Source organism: Amborella trichopoda, chromosome 8, assembly GCF_054954075.1.
Source record: "Amborella trichopoda isolate Santa Cruz 75 chromosome 8, AtrichopodaSantaCruz75HAP2 v2.0, whole genome shotgun sequence".
Classification (NCBI taxonomy): domain Eukaryota; kingdom Viridiplantae; phylum Streptophyta; class Magnoliopsida; order Amborellales; family Amborellaceae; genus Amborella; species Amborella trichopoda.
The window spans coordinates 37,354,759-37,370,566 of NC_142343.1; the positions used below are offsets into that span (position 1 = coordinate 37,354,759).

Here is a 15,808-nt window from a genome sequence, read left to right on the forward strand (position 1 = left end):
AACTTTCATTGGAAGATTACTTTTAAACTTTTAGTTGAAACCGTGCATCGAATGCAGAACTTTTGAAAATTTAGACGAAAAACAAACGTGCCCTAAAAGACGCTAGAGGATGGCCTGAAAATCGCCTATTTAAATGAGATAAGACCGGTTCAATAGAAAGGAAGGATTGAGTACAACTTGTATATGTCTAAATCGTCAGTATAATATATAGCACCTGCATAACTCTATAAAGATGATGCTCAGAGCCATATAATACAAATGCGCGCATACAATTCAACATTGGATTTAAACACTTTGTTATTTCTTATCATACAAAGAAACAAATAAATCCCCATAAAAGGATACAATACCCAAAGTGGATAATTTCCATTCCTATGATAATATTTCCATTTTCTTTCTTCTCTATTTTTCTTATCCATTTCTCATAAAACCTATGTCAAATAGTTGCAAGCCAAATATGAATGGCGCGTGATGCTTTAAGCCCTGTTAGATTTTCACATCATGAAGATCCCATGTGTAATTCAAGTATGTACGCTCCACACTTTATTGAGGATTGGAGCCAAGGCCATTTGTGTTCTCTCTTTTCACCCTCCCTGAAGATGATGGCTCATCAGCTTTGGTGCCTGATATCTTTGGTGAAGGCTCTTTCCGTAATGAACTTGGGAGTCCGGAGAGCTCCTGAATAAAGAATATGTGAAGTCCATTTCTCAGTAATAATTTGGCTAATGAAAGAAAGACGAATAATATTAATTTGGCCAAAACCCTTGCTGAAATTGGAACGTAGAAATTCTCATAATGGGAATATTTGTTATGATTGAATGTATGTCATAATGACATGGACTATGAAAAACCATATTTCATTGGGTCAATCACCATTGAAGTGGACGAGGATGAAAAGCATGCAGCCCAAACACAAGACCCCGATAGCAGGCCCCGCTCTGTATTGATTCGTATATGGAATATGGTTCTCCACAGTCCACAGGATTGTAGGAAACCTTTGTAATGATGTACAACACTTCTAGTTCCTACAAGTAGAAATCTTACTTAAGAAAAAAGAAAGTTCCTACAAATAGAAATGCGAGGCCTTGAATTTTTAAACATAGAACAAACTGTATTCGTCAGAAATAGTCAGCCATATGAACTAGCCCAAAAACACAATGGGTGTCAGTCATGTTTCCAAGGAGTTGACAGAGCAATGATATATTGATAATTCAGCAATAAACATATGAAAACCCTTGTTACTATTGGCAGAGGTAAATTTTCGGCTTGAAATTGATTGGAATCAGTTTAGAATCTCAGATTAGTTGTCTAGGCATAGAAAAATGACAAATCCTAAATAATTGTTAAGCCATTCTTTGGGGTCGCTATTAGCTGAGGCACATAACAGATAAGCACCAGAGCAGAGATAAAAAGGGAAGCCCTTATCAAACAGTAACTCAATTACACTGCTTATTAATGGCATTTTTGCGATTGAATGAGACTGGGTCATTCATTCTGAACGCTTTCCAAAGGAAACATAAATCAAATTTACCACTTGCATATTGATAAAGCCGCGTGTAGTGGTTATATTCGGTATGGTCGGGTATCTGAATAAGAAAACAAGTAGCCACTATGTTCCCAAAGCCTGTTTACATTACCAGCAAAATGGTAGAATAATGCCAACAATTCAACTCTCTCAATCATGGACCTTCAGCTTCTTCCCCAAGTAACCCTTACCCTTGTTGTTTGCTCCATTTGACGTCTCTAAAAGCCTTGACATCCCCTCCTCACTTCTCTAGATACACACTTATGCTCATTCAATCCTCCCAACAATTTTACCTGTTCTCTGATCCATCCACGATCCACCTCTTTTTCTTTACCAGACAGGGGCCATCTCCTACACTTGGTTCCCTTTCACTTTCCAATACAGCCTATCCAGTGCTCTGCTTGAACATGCACACTAATCATATAAAAATGCATGTAATCCACCGTTGAAGTATTTCCCTAGGATCACATTGATTTTCCCTTCCCTGATCATCATCATCATCAAAGCTTTTTCCCTTCCCTAATAATGGTCATTAATAATAGTCTCCCTAGTCTTCAAAAAATAAATAAATAAAATAAAAAATAAATGTCCCTAGTTCAGAACCATTGTCCAAAAAATCGGTTCGGACAAACCAGTCTCCGAAGTACATTGAAAGACAAATGCTTTCCTATTGATAAAGAAGTTCAAGTATCTACCCACCCTAGATCGTCACTTGGACCTATCTATTGAGATTTTTGTCCACCTTCTTCCTACACTCCATGTTTTCCTTTGTCAGATTCAGCTGGTTCCCTATTTACCCAGGCTCAACTTGCCCCAAGTCAACCCAGCAACACCAAACTTCTCCCCATCTCCTGCCCAATGATCAAAAAGTCGTCCGTCCGACTGCCTAGGCCGCTTTTTGGAAAAATGCGTAGGTGTGCTTAAGGCGGTCACTGTTAGGGGTGGACGATTAGGTGATCGAAAAGGAGGGAAAAGGCGCCTGCCTAGGCAGCCTGCAGGAGATTGGTGGAAAACAATTTCAGGAAGGGGCAAACAATGTCATTTTACCCCCTTAAAAGGGGGGAAAAGGGTTTGGAGGGCTATTCTTGCCTCCAAAACAATTTTAGTGAACTTTAGAGTGAGAAACAACTTGAAAAAAACTAGATTTGAAGATTTTTTGAGAGATCGAAATTGTTTTCGAAATCCTTGAATGGTCACGATATTAAAGGATATTCAACCCCAATCTTTTTGAGGCTTATATGGGGGCTGCAAATAGGAGATTTGGGATCCCAAACATTTCAATTTGGCCCAAAATCGAGTCCACTTCAAGAAGGTTGGTATATTTCAACAGTTTTCATTAGGTTTTGTAATTTTTTCCCCTAATGTCTAATGATGTTATTTTTTGCTATTTGTATTTTTTCTTTGATACTTTGTGATATATATTTGATATGTTATTGTCTATTTCGATTATTATTTTATTAGTTAATTTAATAATTGCTTATTAAATAATTGCATGTGTAATGTGTTTTCTCGATATATGATTCATAAAGCATAATTATTTTATTAGTTAGTATAATATTTGCTTAATGCTCATTAAATAATTGCATATGTGATATTCTTTTTTGATTTTGTGTTATATCATTGCAATTTTAATGTGTATGTTTTACCTAGATTTATTTTTTGGCTTAATAAGAAGCCAATATATTAAAGGGTCAATGCCACTTCCTTTTTTTTAAAAAAAAAAAAACCACTAGCTGTTTTTGGGTCTGGGCGCCGCCATCCTAGGCGGCCACCCCCCCCCCCCCCCCCCCAACAGCCTAGGCGGCCACCTCCGACTTATTGAACATTGCTCCTGCCATATACTTTCCCCATAAACAAATCATCCTAGAAGTAGTGTGCCGCCTACTTTTTTTACGACATCAGAAAGCCTTCTTTTCTCCAAGGATAATTTCACTTCCAAGCATTTAAAAACGCTTAACAAGTGCTATATCGTAGAAAAAATACATGCAATTTCCATTCTGTTTTCAGTCATTATCTCAACCTCAGAAAGTAAAAACACTCACCACCATTTTTTCTTTCTGAGGATATACTCACTACCATATTCAAGGTAAGAACAGCTATGAGAAGAACCAGATATTTGTATACTTGTTACTTATCATAAGGAAACAAAATTTCACATTGTGAACAGCATGGTAAAGGCCAAACCACAGTCTGACTCTTGCATTCTTTATGGACTTTTATTTTTGTTAATTCTATTCTGTCTCAGTCATCATACAGTTGCTTATTTTATCTAAATGTGTCAAAAGAGTCCCAGAAGTAACATTCAATAATATCTATCTAAAGAACTCAACCAAAACACTGAAAATAAAAAAAGACAGTTAGAATTTTGATGCATGAATATGACTACGGACATGGCTATGTGTCCGTCCCTTTTGCAAAAGTACCCAGATGGAAAGTTACCGATCTTGAAATACATATAGAACACAGACCAGAAACTAAGAATTGATGATCCTAAATTACAGTTGACATAGAATGGCAAGACAGACTATGAAGTGTAAGAAACCTTGAGACTATGTTACAGCTTCCACGGAATGTTCCAATTCACAGAGTGTGTACAAATCCTCCATGATTTAGGCCTCTACAATCAGACATAGTGCAAAAGCAACATTAATCATGCCAATATTAGGCCATGTCTGGTAACTAAGAAAGCTGTTTTCCTAGAGAATCTGTGAGAAACTGGAAGCCTGAGGAAAAGGTAGAAGTAGAAAACTTGTGGTGGAAGCTAAGAACCTTTGTTTGGTAACCTATATGTGAAAATCGGAGAAAGCTCAGGCTAGAGATTGGGGCAAAAAGAGATTGAGAGGGGAGAGACATCCATAAGGTTAGATAAATAAAAGGGGGACGAGGGGGGTCTTGCATTTTCCCTATTTTTTTTAAATCGGCAGTTAGTTTTCCCCAAATTTGGGGAACAGCATGGAAACGTGGGGAAATCGGGGGCTTCGCATTTCCACACTTTTCCCCAATCCCAAATAGGGGAAAATATTGTAATTGAGAAAACATGGTATTGAGATGTTTTCTCCTTGTTTATACGCGAAATTTCAGCAAAAAAATATTTCCCCCTGATTTCCCGTTTAAACTCATCGATTAAAGGTACTCCGCGTTTCCACACTTTTCCCCATTCCCAAATAGGGGAAAACATAGTAATTGAGAAAACATGACATTTTCTCCTTGTTTATATGTGAAATTTCAGCAAAACTAATATTTCCACCTGATTTCCCATTTAAACTCGTCGATCAAAGGTAGAAAGAAATAAGGGGTTTTGTAAAATTATGGATCCTCGAAAAATTGACCAAAAGTGACCTTTTTCACAGACCACCGATCATGCCGGCAAAACAATGCCTTAGAACCAAAAAAAAGTTTAAACAAGTAAAAGGGGAGGGGGGGTCCAAAAATACTTTAAAAATAAAAATAACAAGACAAAAATAAATAATAAAAACAAAGGGGAAAAAAAAGGGCACATACCCATTTGAGGGAAGCCAGGTCCACAGGCCCGACACTCAGAGTTAGCGGCCGGATCAAAGTTTGACAGTGTGAGGGGACCGTTCCCATTGTCGTCGAACGGATGAACAAGAGACACTCAATTTCTAAAGCTATTGTTGAATCGAAATGGGGCCTTCACGGGTTCTTGGTATGACTTGAAGTTCGATCTCTCTCTCTCCATCAGTCTTCCAAACATCTTTCTCCCTCTCTCTCCACTCATTCTTCTCTCTCAATGTCCCTCTCTATCTCTCCATCACTCTTCCCAATATCCCTCTCTCCATCACTCTTCCAATCTCCCTCCACTCAATTCTCAACAACTCCCAAGGTCCCCATCTCTCTCCTATATGACTCCCACTCCATCTCTCTCAAACCTAATTCTCAGTCTCCCTATTTACCCCTTCTCTCTCCACTAATCTCACTCCCAAGTCCCAACACTACCCATTTCTCTACGCATTAACCTTTTTTTAAAAACATGCCCCTCTCCTGACTCCCCCTTGGAACTCACACTCTCCCATATAACTCCACACACTCAACCTCTCTCAGACTCAACACTCGCTCCAATGCACATCTCCCTATCTCTCCACCAACTCATGCCCCAACCTCTCCCTCCCAACAAAAAAACTCTCTCAGCGTAAACCCATGCGACCCCAAACCCTATCTCCCTCAAGCCTTTGCCTATCTCAAGCCACTCTCCCTCAAGACTCTCTCTCATCGTCAAGCCTTTCACCCTCCTCTCCCCTTTGCAGCCATTGGGCATCATATTTTCCCTTCACAGCTCCAATAACAAGTCCTAGCCTCTTCATATTCGCTCTCTAAATCCCCACAAAAGCAAGCACATTCACGATCAATACAAGGATCAATGAGAGGGATATCGAACTTCAGAATCCATATTGAGACCCTGTGAAGGCCCCATTTCAATTCGATGATAACTTAAAAAATTGAGCATCTCTAGCTCATCCGTCCGACAACAATGGGAACGGTCCCCTCGCACCAACAAACTCTGATCCGAGCCATCAAATGTGGGCTTGGCTTCACCTCAAATACGTATGTGCTCTTTTTTTCTCCTTTTTTTTATTATTTATTTTTATCTTGTTATTTTATTTTTAAAGTATTTTCATCCACCCCCACCCCCCCCCCCCCCCCTCAAAAACATTTGCTATGTTTTAATTTTCTATTTTTTTCTTTCTAAGGCGAAGTTTAGCCGACACGATTGGCAGTCCGTGAAAAAGAGGTCATTTTTAGTCAATTTTTGAGAATCTATGATTTGACGGAGCCCCTTATTTTCTACCTATGATCAACTAGTTTAAACGAGAAATCAAGTAAAAATCATAAATTTCCACCTGATTTCCCTTTCAAACTCGTCGATCAGAGGCAGAAAAAATAAGGGTTCCGTCAAATTATGGATATCTGAAAAATTGACTAAAAATGACCTCTCATTCACGCACCACCGATCGTGCTGACTAAACTTCACCTTAGAACCAAAACAAATATAAAATTAAAAAAAACAGGAAAATGGGTAGGGGGTTTGAAAATGCTTTAAAAATAAAATAACAAGACAATAATAATAACAATAACAAAGGGGAAAAAAAAGCACAAACCTATTTGAGGCAAAGCCGGCCCCAAAGGCCCGACACCCAGAGTTGACGGCCCGAATCAGAGTTTGTCGGTGTGAGGGGCCCGTTCCGGTTGTCTTTGGACGGATGAGCCAGAGACGCTCAATTTCTAAAATCGTCGAATTGAAATGGGACCTTCACGGGGTCTCGATATGGTTTCTGAAGTTCGATCTCCCTCTCACTGATCCTCATATGGATCGTGAATGTGCTCGCTTTTGTGGGGATGTAGAGAGCACCGAATATGAAGAGGTCGGAGGCTTGGTATTGGAGATGTAAAGGGAAAATATGACGCCCAATGGCTCCAAAGGGAGAGTAGGGAAGCAAGAGAGGAGGGTGAAAGGCTTGACGTTGAGAGAGTGGCTTCAGTTAGGCAAAAGCTTGAAGGAGAGAGGGTTTAGGGTCGCGTGGGTTTAGGTTGAGAGAAGAGGTAGGTGTTTTTTGGGTTTGAGGGGCTGAGAGAGTTTTTCATTGGGAGGAGAGGTTGGGGTTTGAGGCAGTGGAAAGAGAGGGAGGCGTGCGTTGGAGAGAGTGTTGAGTCCGAGAGAGGGAGAGAGGTTGAGTGCGTGGAGATATATGGGAGCGTGTGAGTGTGAGTTCCACGGGGGAGTCAAGAGGGGGGCGTGTTTTAAAAGAAAGGTTAATGCATGAGAGAAATGGGTAGGATTGGGACTTGGAGTGAGATGTGTGGAGAGAGAAAAATAAAATAGGGAGAGAGAGAGAGAGTAAGGTTTGAGAGAGAGAGATGGACAGGGAGTCACATGGGAGAGAGATGGGGACCTTGGGAAAATCATGTGGGGCCCACTTGATTTAATTGTTGAGAGTTGAGTGGGGGAAGAGAGAGAGAGAGAGAGATGGATGTTGGGAAGAGTGATGGAAAGAATGAGTGGAGATTGAGAGAGGGATGTAGGGAAGAGCGATTGAGAGAATGAGTGGAGAGAGAGGGATGAGAGAGGAGGACAAATGAGGAGAGAGAGAGAGGGAGAGGGATGTCTGGAAGAGTGATGGAGAATGAGTGAAGAGACATTGGGTTTAGTGAGAAAGAAAGAGAGACAGATGTTGAAAGGAGAGAAGTATGGAGCATGGAACATGGAGTACTAGGGTGTACTATAGCTGTATGGTCCCTAATGTGGTTTAGGTTAGAAAAGTCATGTTTTTGGTAAGGCAAAATTAGGATTTTGACTAGAGAGGGTCTAAGCCAGATTTCTAGGATTTCAAAGATTTTCGGTTCCCTAGAATTTCCTCAGCGGAAAAATGGAGTGTCTACACTCTTGTTATCTCAATTACCAAACTGGGCCTCAGGCATTCACAAATGTTCCAATTCACAGACTATGTTTACAGATCCTCTTTAGGCCTCTAAATCAGACATAGTGCAAAAGTTTAAATTAATCATGCCAATTTTAAGCATTAACCTTCATCAAGTGAAGCCTCAAGTCACAAGGCCGGACACCCTCCCCTATGCATGCCATAACAAATTGTGAATATTGAAAGAGAACATCTGCAGCTGCTTGCTTCTTTTCCTCAACCTGCAATAATTTCAATATATTTTAGTCACTAGAAAATACAGACAATGTGTTCTTTAAAAGCACAATATGAGCAATTAGTGGACATCAAAGACATAAGATGCCAACATATATGTCTGATTAGATGAATTAGCTTAATACTAAAATCAATCTCAAGGATTCAGATGGGAAAGAACCAATAGCACTATGGTGCGAAATAAGGGTATTTTAAGAGTAGACAAGAGGGATTGTTAATAGAAAAAGAGTACAAATCAAAAGAGGAAGTAATGATAAATGCAACAAGTCTCTCAATGCTAAACCATTCTCACTTATACCAAAAATTTGACAGTCTTATCAGTCATCATATTTCTTCCCTAGCCCCTTTTTTCTAAAACCCCAAGCTGTCCTCTCTTAGACTCTCCACCTCTTGGAGCCTCTAAAGGGACACCCAGAAAAAGGTTTAATAGAGGAAGACTCCATGTCAGGTCATCTCCAAATCGTCACTCGAAAATAGAGCGCGACACAAGATTTTGCAAGTATAAATTTTAGCATGAGACATGCCAGTTTTCTATCAGTGCCAAACCATCCATCCCAACAATTACAAATTAACAATAGTTGTAGCACTCATTATACTCTTATCCATTCCTTCAAATGTGTGGAGGTCAGCTCCTAAATCTTCTATCTTTGCACTTTGATAGTGTCTTTCTATTGACAGTCAGTCCATGGTAATATGGATTTACCAAAGGGGTCTCGATCATCCAAGAATAGCATAAGATGATTAAAAGCCAATTTAATACCAGCAATGATACCAAAATATATTTATGGAAATCTCTTCTTCTATTGGACAATGGAATCATTCATCAAATTGTAATATCTCTTGTTCACACTTCAACATAATCAAGTTGCAAAGCCTAAGAATAGACATGCGCTGAAGGTTACCCATTCTTTCATAATTCCATTAAGCTACCAAATACTTTTTTCGCCAGAAGCAATTTTGACAACCTAAAATACTTTATTTTTATTTCTTTATTTTTTAAAGCAGATCACTTAGCCTAGAAGAAATCTCTAGCTACCCACATTTGATTTAACAAATCTACCATATGTTTTAAACCAAGAACCTCTTGAATATGGCCACCTAAATAAATTTGAATGTGCATACATTATTCAAATTCCGAAGAACTACATAATTAATATAGAACCAATGTCTAATAATCCAATACGTGTGCCTTTCTTGGTTTCTATGACACCGATCGTTATGCAAGAAATGAAGAAAGAAAAACCAACCAAAAAAAAGGTGCTTCCGCATCGATGAGCAAATAAGTTGTACTAGAAACAAGATTAAATTGCCACTGCAATACTTGCTAGCCAAGTTTCTGATTAGTGATTACTAATACATCCCCATTTTCAATGACCCCATTAATCCTTTATCTTTAAGTCTATCTCCACATAGTGAAAGGGAATCCTCACCAGAAAAGCACCGAAAGCCAAAAGTCACATAACTCTATGGGAGTATGGGTTGACCACAGAGTCCATCTTTTCAAGGAGAAGTAAATGATCAATACATATACAATCCATAGATCTTGGACAGTTCTGCAGAATCCAGAGAGTTTCGTATTCCCCAAATAGTCTTGTTCATCGACAGATTCCAGTCGAAATTGCACGAACTCAATCCATTTGTGCCAGTAATCACCACAAACAAATGCACTAGATTAATTTTCCTATTATAGAAGAAATAGTTTCTAGGGTTTCTCGTATTCATCTTAAACATGGAAAGACATATCTGTGAAAATCTAGATAACTGTGAAAATCTACAATTAAAACAGAAGAAAAAATAGAGGGAAAAAATGGTCTCAACAATGATAGCTCGAGCCCTTCGTCAAAGCCATAGAAATTCATGGTACACGCAAATATCACAGAGAGAGGGAGAGAGACCTCGTAGTCATCAATGGCTTTAGTCGGAGATGTATCGATCTGGCAAGGTTCGTCTTCTTCCATCTACTCAGAACTTCTCTCGCTTGCACCGCAAATGCCGTTTTCGAGTCCTCTCCCCTCTACCTCCCTCAAGTCCTCTTCTCGGATCTCACCAGGTCCGTTATAAACATTTGCTCTTTCGTAATGGTACCTGGGTCATTATAAATCTCGGAAAAGTATAGAAACAAAACTCGAGGCTTTGCAATGCAACGTCCTAGGCTCAATTCCTAATAAGAGCCCTCGTCCGAACTCCGCCTACAAAAATATATATTTGATGAGCATTGTCCATTTACTTGTGATTTGATGCTGCTGTAGCATAAACTTTGTCCATTTACTTGTGATTTGATGCTGCTGTAGCAGGAACTCTGTCCATTTACTTGCGGATGTTACATCCGTAAATAATTTTATTTGGGTTTCTCAGAGATTATTTATTTTTTATATAAGGAAGTTACTATCTTTCATATCTCTTAAATTTTAAAATGGGTGATTGTAAGATTATCATTGAATAGATACGAAGTTTCAAAAACAAATTGTCGGATTTCAGTACTCACTCCAAGCCATTTAATTTGACATATAATGAATAGGAATATTGTGAACTCTATATACAAATGATAAATTGTCACTTTCTAGACAATCCCCCTTAAAATTAGAGAACGCAACCTCTTCCATCTATAAACTAACCTAAAAAAAGAGAAATTCTAATTCACATTACTCTATGCACTTGAAAAAATAATCTTAAATTTGGATGGGGACTATCCAATTTTTTTGGAAGATCAAATCTAAGCCTTAGAAAAAGTATCCCCGCTTATCAAAAGTGACTCACAAATCTTAGTGAACTCCATTTTGGATCGCCATAAACCTCCTTGGAATCTTCACACCTCTGAATCTATTTGCTCTCACCATCTTGCGAGTCGCTCGTGGAGAATCTCTATCATGGGGGCAACATGGTGGCAGATGACTTGGCCCAAAAAGCTGCAACCCGCAGGCCACAGTTTGGCGAGCCCAACTTCCAGATTTTTTTATCTTCTCTCATTTTTTCTTATATGGCTGGAACTAAATATTATAGGATTGTAACATAAGATTTGTACTTCCATTTCTTTCACTATTAATGAAAACGGGGAGGCGCACAAATCCCCATTAATTTACCCAAAAAAAAAAAAAAAAAGCTGAAATTCATATTCTCTTTCCAATATAATCATCTAGTGATTTTTAGATAGTTCTTAAGATTTTATATTCAAAAGATCCACCCAAACAGGTCATTTGCTCGAGGGAGTGGATGGATGGTAATGCTCCCACAAGAGCATAGCATATTCGCTCAAATATCCTCCAAAGTATATCTTTTGCCTGAGATGTAGATAGATAATATGCTCCCGACAGGACTATAGTATATGTGTTAGGATACATAATAGAGTATTTTAATTGTATCTAATATGCCCGTTCAGGAGCATGCAATGGACCGATGCCCTCAGACAAAAAAAAAACTACTTCGGAGATTTCTTTGACATGAAATATTGAGATTCACATGAGAATCATTCTATAATTATTTTAGAAAAATCAAACTTCAATTTTCAAATGTCAAATACTTAAACTTGACTGACCAAAAAATGGGTGGGCACTATTCAATCGTAGGATGTCATTTTTTCAGGCGTAATGTATTTGATATTCCTTTTATCTCACTTTTCTCTTTTCTTTTCTTTTTTTTTTTTTTTTTTTGAAGTTAATCTTTTGTTGAAGTGGTTACATCCTCAAATTTGAGAGCCTCCAATGGGTTTTACTCAAGGAAGGGAATAGAAAAAATACTATGCATGGAGCTATGAAAAAGGGAAAACGTTTATGTAAGGTTGCAATAACATATCAAAATATACTCTAGAAAAGAGTGCTCCGAAGTCGGTGAACCTTCTAATTAATCATATTAACCTCGAGATGTATAGCCATAAAGAAGAAAAAAAACTTCAAATCCAAAAAAAAATGCTTCTTGTAGCAAGTTATTTGAGGACCATCTATTTTCAAGATTTTCAAATATTTATAGATCTGGCTTATCTATACCATTTTTAAAATGTTCAATTTTATAACTATGTCTAGTACAAATTTTCAAACTAGTACGAAGTTTCTGACACTGAAACTATATCTTTAGACAAAATTTAGAAGTGCACTTAACTCTACAGTAGAAGAAGGCAACCTTATGTAAACCTCACCCATGAAAAAAAGTTACTCCCTTAAATTCTCCTAAATGACTCCCTGTCTTCACCACATCCATCTCCGATGGTTCTCCTCAGCAGAATATGGTGCTATCCTCACCATATGATGCTCAGCATAAGAGATCTCAATTACAAAGGGAATGCCTAGAGTAGAAGGGTAGTACGTGCAAAGTGCATACCAACTCCTCTCGAAGAGTAGTGATAATTGCATGATGTTTCATATGCCAACCTAGTGCTATCATCTGTTCGTATTTTTTATTTTGAAAAACATTTGTATGTATTTCAAAATAACACTACATTTTGTGTGGTTTTTTTAAGTTTTATTTAGTAGAGAGAGAAAGGTGCGAGTTTTTAATCCCAAATTGAAGAGAAAAGTATGTATTGAGTGGTATTTAAAAGTGTCATTCTCATGCCAATGTTCTTTGCAGTAGGCTTCTGGTTTGGGTGCATAGAACCTAAAAGTACAACAAAAGGTATCCCGAAGACAAATTGCCCTTTCTTATGCACAAATTTCACAATCTAGAAGGGGAGCAAATATCATTTTGAGAAAGCGCTCATGCGTACCCAAAAACATGAAGGAATTTCACTCATTTTTGCTTATTGTTTTTACTTTTTGCCCTTTTTTCACCCAAATGTTTCCAACAATTCCAGATGATATTTTACCGGTAAAAAAACAAGGATATTGTCATGACTTAGTTGAAAGTCATGAACCTTGATTTCATAAGACTCAAGCACTTTAATGGAATGAGCGACGCAATATAAAACATACCGGCAAACAACATACTGTGTTTTAAAGAGATAAATAAAAATCGTGAAGGAAATCACAAGAAAGAACAAAACATGCGGATTCCAGCAGGGGCCCATAAACACAAGAGAAGAAACATCTACAAAGGGATCTCTCTTTCTACAAGAAACACTTTCTTTATTCCATAAAATTCAATTCCCTCCATTACAACTCGTGTGCTCCTTTTAAAGGAGTTTTGATTCTACAAACTAAAGAAAACTACTAAAAGAAGATAGCTACCAAAAACTATTACGTATTCCCACCTTATTCAACTCCTACCCACGTTATCCTTCACAAATTAGGCCTTTCCTCCCTGTAACTAAAAGATTAACTACTTTGTAATAAGATTAGGCCTTTCCTCCCTATAACTAAAAGATAACTACTTTGTAATAAGATTAGGCCTTTCCTCCCTATAACTAAAAGATAACTACTTTGTAATAAGATTTCCTAGCATCTCACGTCCCTATGATAGGGGATAAGCTTCCTTCAATTTATGGATTCCCATTCTCAACCTCTTAAAATATCTCCCTACCAACTAACTAGAATGATAACTAACTAAAACAAATCTATCTATTAAAGCAAACTCTCTTCATCTCTAAAAGATATATCTAAATGATTTTACCTCCTAAAAACAAGCCACTTCTTACTAAAACCTCTTTTTTTTTCACGTTGATCTTAAAAGTACGGGTCTTATCTAGAAGACAACTATACCTAAATCCAACCCATACATAAAAACGGACTTATAAAGAGAAGATTTATCAAACGGACCCCAAAAATCCTATATTTAATAATTAATCCTAATAAATAAAACTACAAGTCTATTCAACCTCTAAAAATAAAATTAACAAAAAAAAAATTAAAAATTTGTGGCATCCAAAATTTGATATGCATCAATGAGCTTCAAAAGATGGCAACAAAAGGGACTCTTCTTGCACACTACTATCAAAGTGGCTTCCATAGTCACTGAATCAGTATATGAATGACCGCCTACAACTAAAGATTCTACTGAGGAGCAAACTCAAGCTTACATAAGATGGATGGAGGATGATTACATCTCAAAGGCCATATTCTCAATGCTTTAGTGGATCCCATATATGATATGTATGTATCAGTCGCAAAGGCGAGAGAATTATGAAAGCTTCTTGAAACGAAATATCTCTTAAGAGTCTGATAACACAAGATTTCTTAATCCTATTTGTCTGGATATTAAATTCATTGAAAACAAATCAATTCTTCCTTACGTATATAAGTTGCAGCTTGTAGTCAATGAACTTGAAGATTGTGACATTCAATTAGATGAATCTTTACAAGTGGGCACTATAATTCACAAGTTATCTCCATTTTGGAATTAGTATCAAAAGAAAATGAAGCACAAGGAAGTAGACCTTAATGAAAGAAATACCGATGTGATCTTTGCTGGGGAAATATAATTTTTAAATTTTTTTAATAATAATCAACCTTTATAAATTTGGCAACAAGATCACTCACAGATGGTCTTATTACAAACAATAAAAATTTCAAAAATAAACAACACATCAATAAAATAAATCTCAACTTCTTGATGCCATTCATACAACCTAATACTGTGCTTGAGAATATGAAATAAAGAACAAGTGAGTATAATATAAAGATGCCGGAGATTATCTCAACCGGACTTCTTACACCCCATACCGAGTCACCGCATCTACGGGCTCGAGATCTGCAGTCTAGCTTCAATCTCGAATCGGGAAAGCTGATTTCGGCCAAACTATGTAACCATCTGTAATTCTTCACAAAACCCTAACCTCCAAAAATAACTTAGGCTTCCCTCTAATTTCTACAACCCTTAGTTTCTTCTTAAGTCTAGGGAGAAAAAGAGTAGTAATTAGAGTTAGGGTGTGGCCACCCCTTTGAAACTTTGGGATAGAGAGGGTTAGAGCGAGAGTGGGATGTGCCCCTCAAAAAGAGAGAGAGATTGCTATTATTTTAGAGATAGGAAAGAACTCTTCTATTTATAAAGAAAATAAGATCTAGGGTTTCTTTATGGTTTTCCATAGTTTGCATCCTTCATGAGATTGAATTTATACCGTTGATCAATGTGACTTGTGAGGTGAGAGATCTGAGTCATCTACTCCATAGACGGGCCATTAACATTATGAAAAGAGCTTGGACCATTATCCCTATTTCCTTAAACCATTTTCCCATCAATATATTTAGATAAAATAGATATCATGCATTCTATAAAAATAGCATGATCATATCACATGTTCCATAATGATATGTCAAACATTATCAAGTAAATAAATACTACCAAAATTTTTAAATAAGATAAGGTCAATGTTTACCATCTGTTAAAATTGACCACATCCCTTTTAAAGCATACTTATCATATTACAAAATATGCCATGGCCGCTATGTCATTTCCAAGATTTGACCACATGCCTCAATTCAAAATTACCATAATCTTAAAGACCTTCATCACAAAGAAATAAGAGGAATTCAAAAGGGTGGGGCGTGCCACCCCTTTGTTCCACATGTGGGCCCCCATCCACAAGCCACATGGTGGACCCATGTGCACTTTGGGCGCCTATGAAATTTTATGAAAAAAATTAAAATTATATAAAACAAATTAATATATATTTGAATGTTTACAACTTTGTAAAATCAATAATTGTATTTTTATAAGTCCAAAAATCATAATTAAAATATTGAGAGATTCA

The 15,808-nt window shown here is 37.4% G+C and overlaps 1 protein-coding gene across 1 annotated transcript; it reads right to left on the reverse strand.

Moving 5' to 3' along the window:
- Positions 1–250: 250 nt before the first annotated feature.
- On the reverse strand, positions 251–10,224 carry LOC18433366 (uncharacterized). The gene is made up of 3 exons (XM_006843467.4): positions 10,089–10,224; positions 8,067–8,180; positions 251–678 (listed from the first exon to the last, which is right to left on the reverse strand). The coding sequence occupies exons 1-3, from the start codon at positions 10,149–10,151 to the stop codon at positions 544–546; spliced, it is 312 nt and encodes a 103-aa protein (XP_006843530.1). The 5' UTR covers positions 10,152–10,224; the 3' UTR covers positions 251–543.
- Between the last annotated feature and the right edge of the window lie 5,584 nt (positions 10,225–15,808).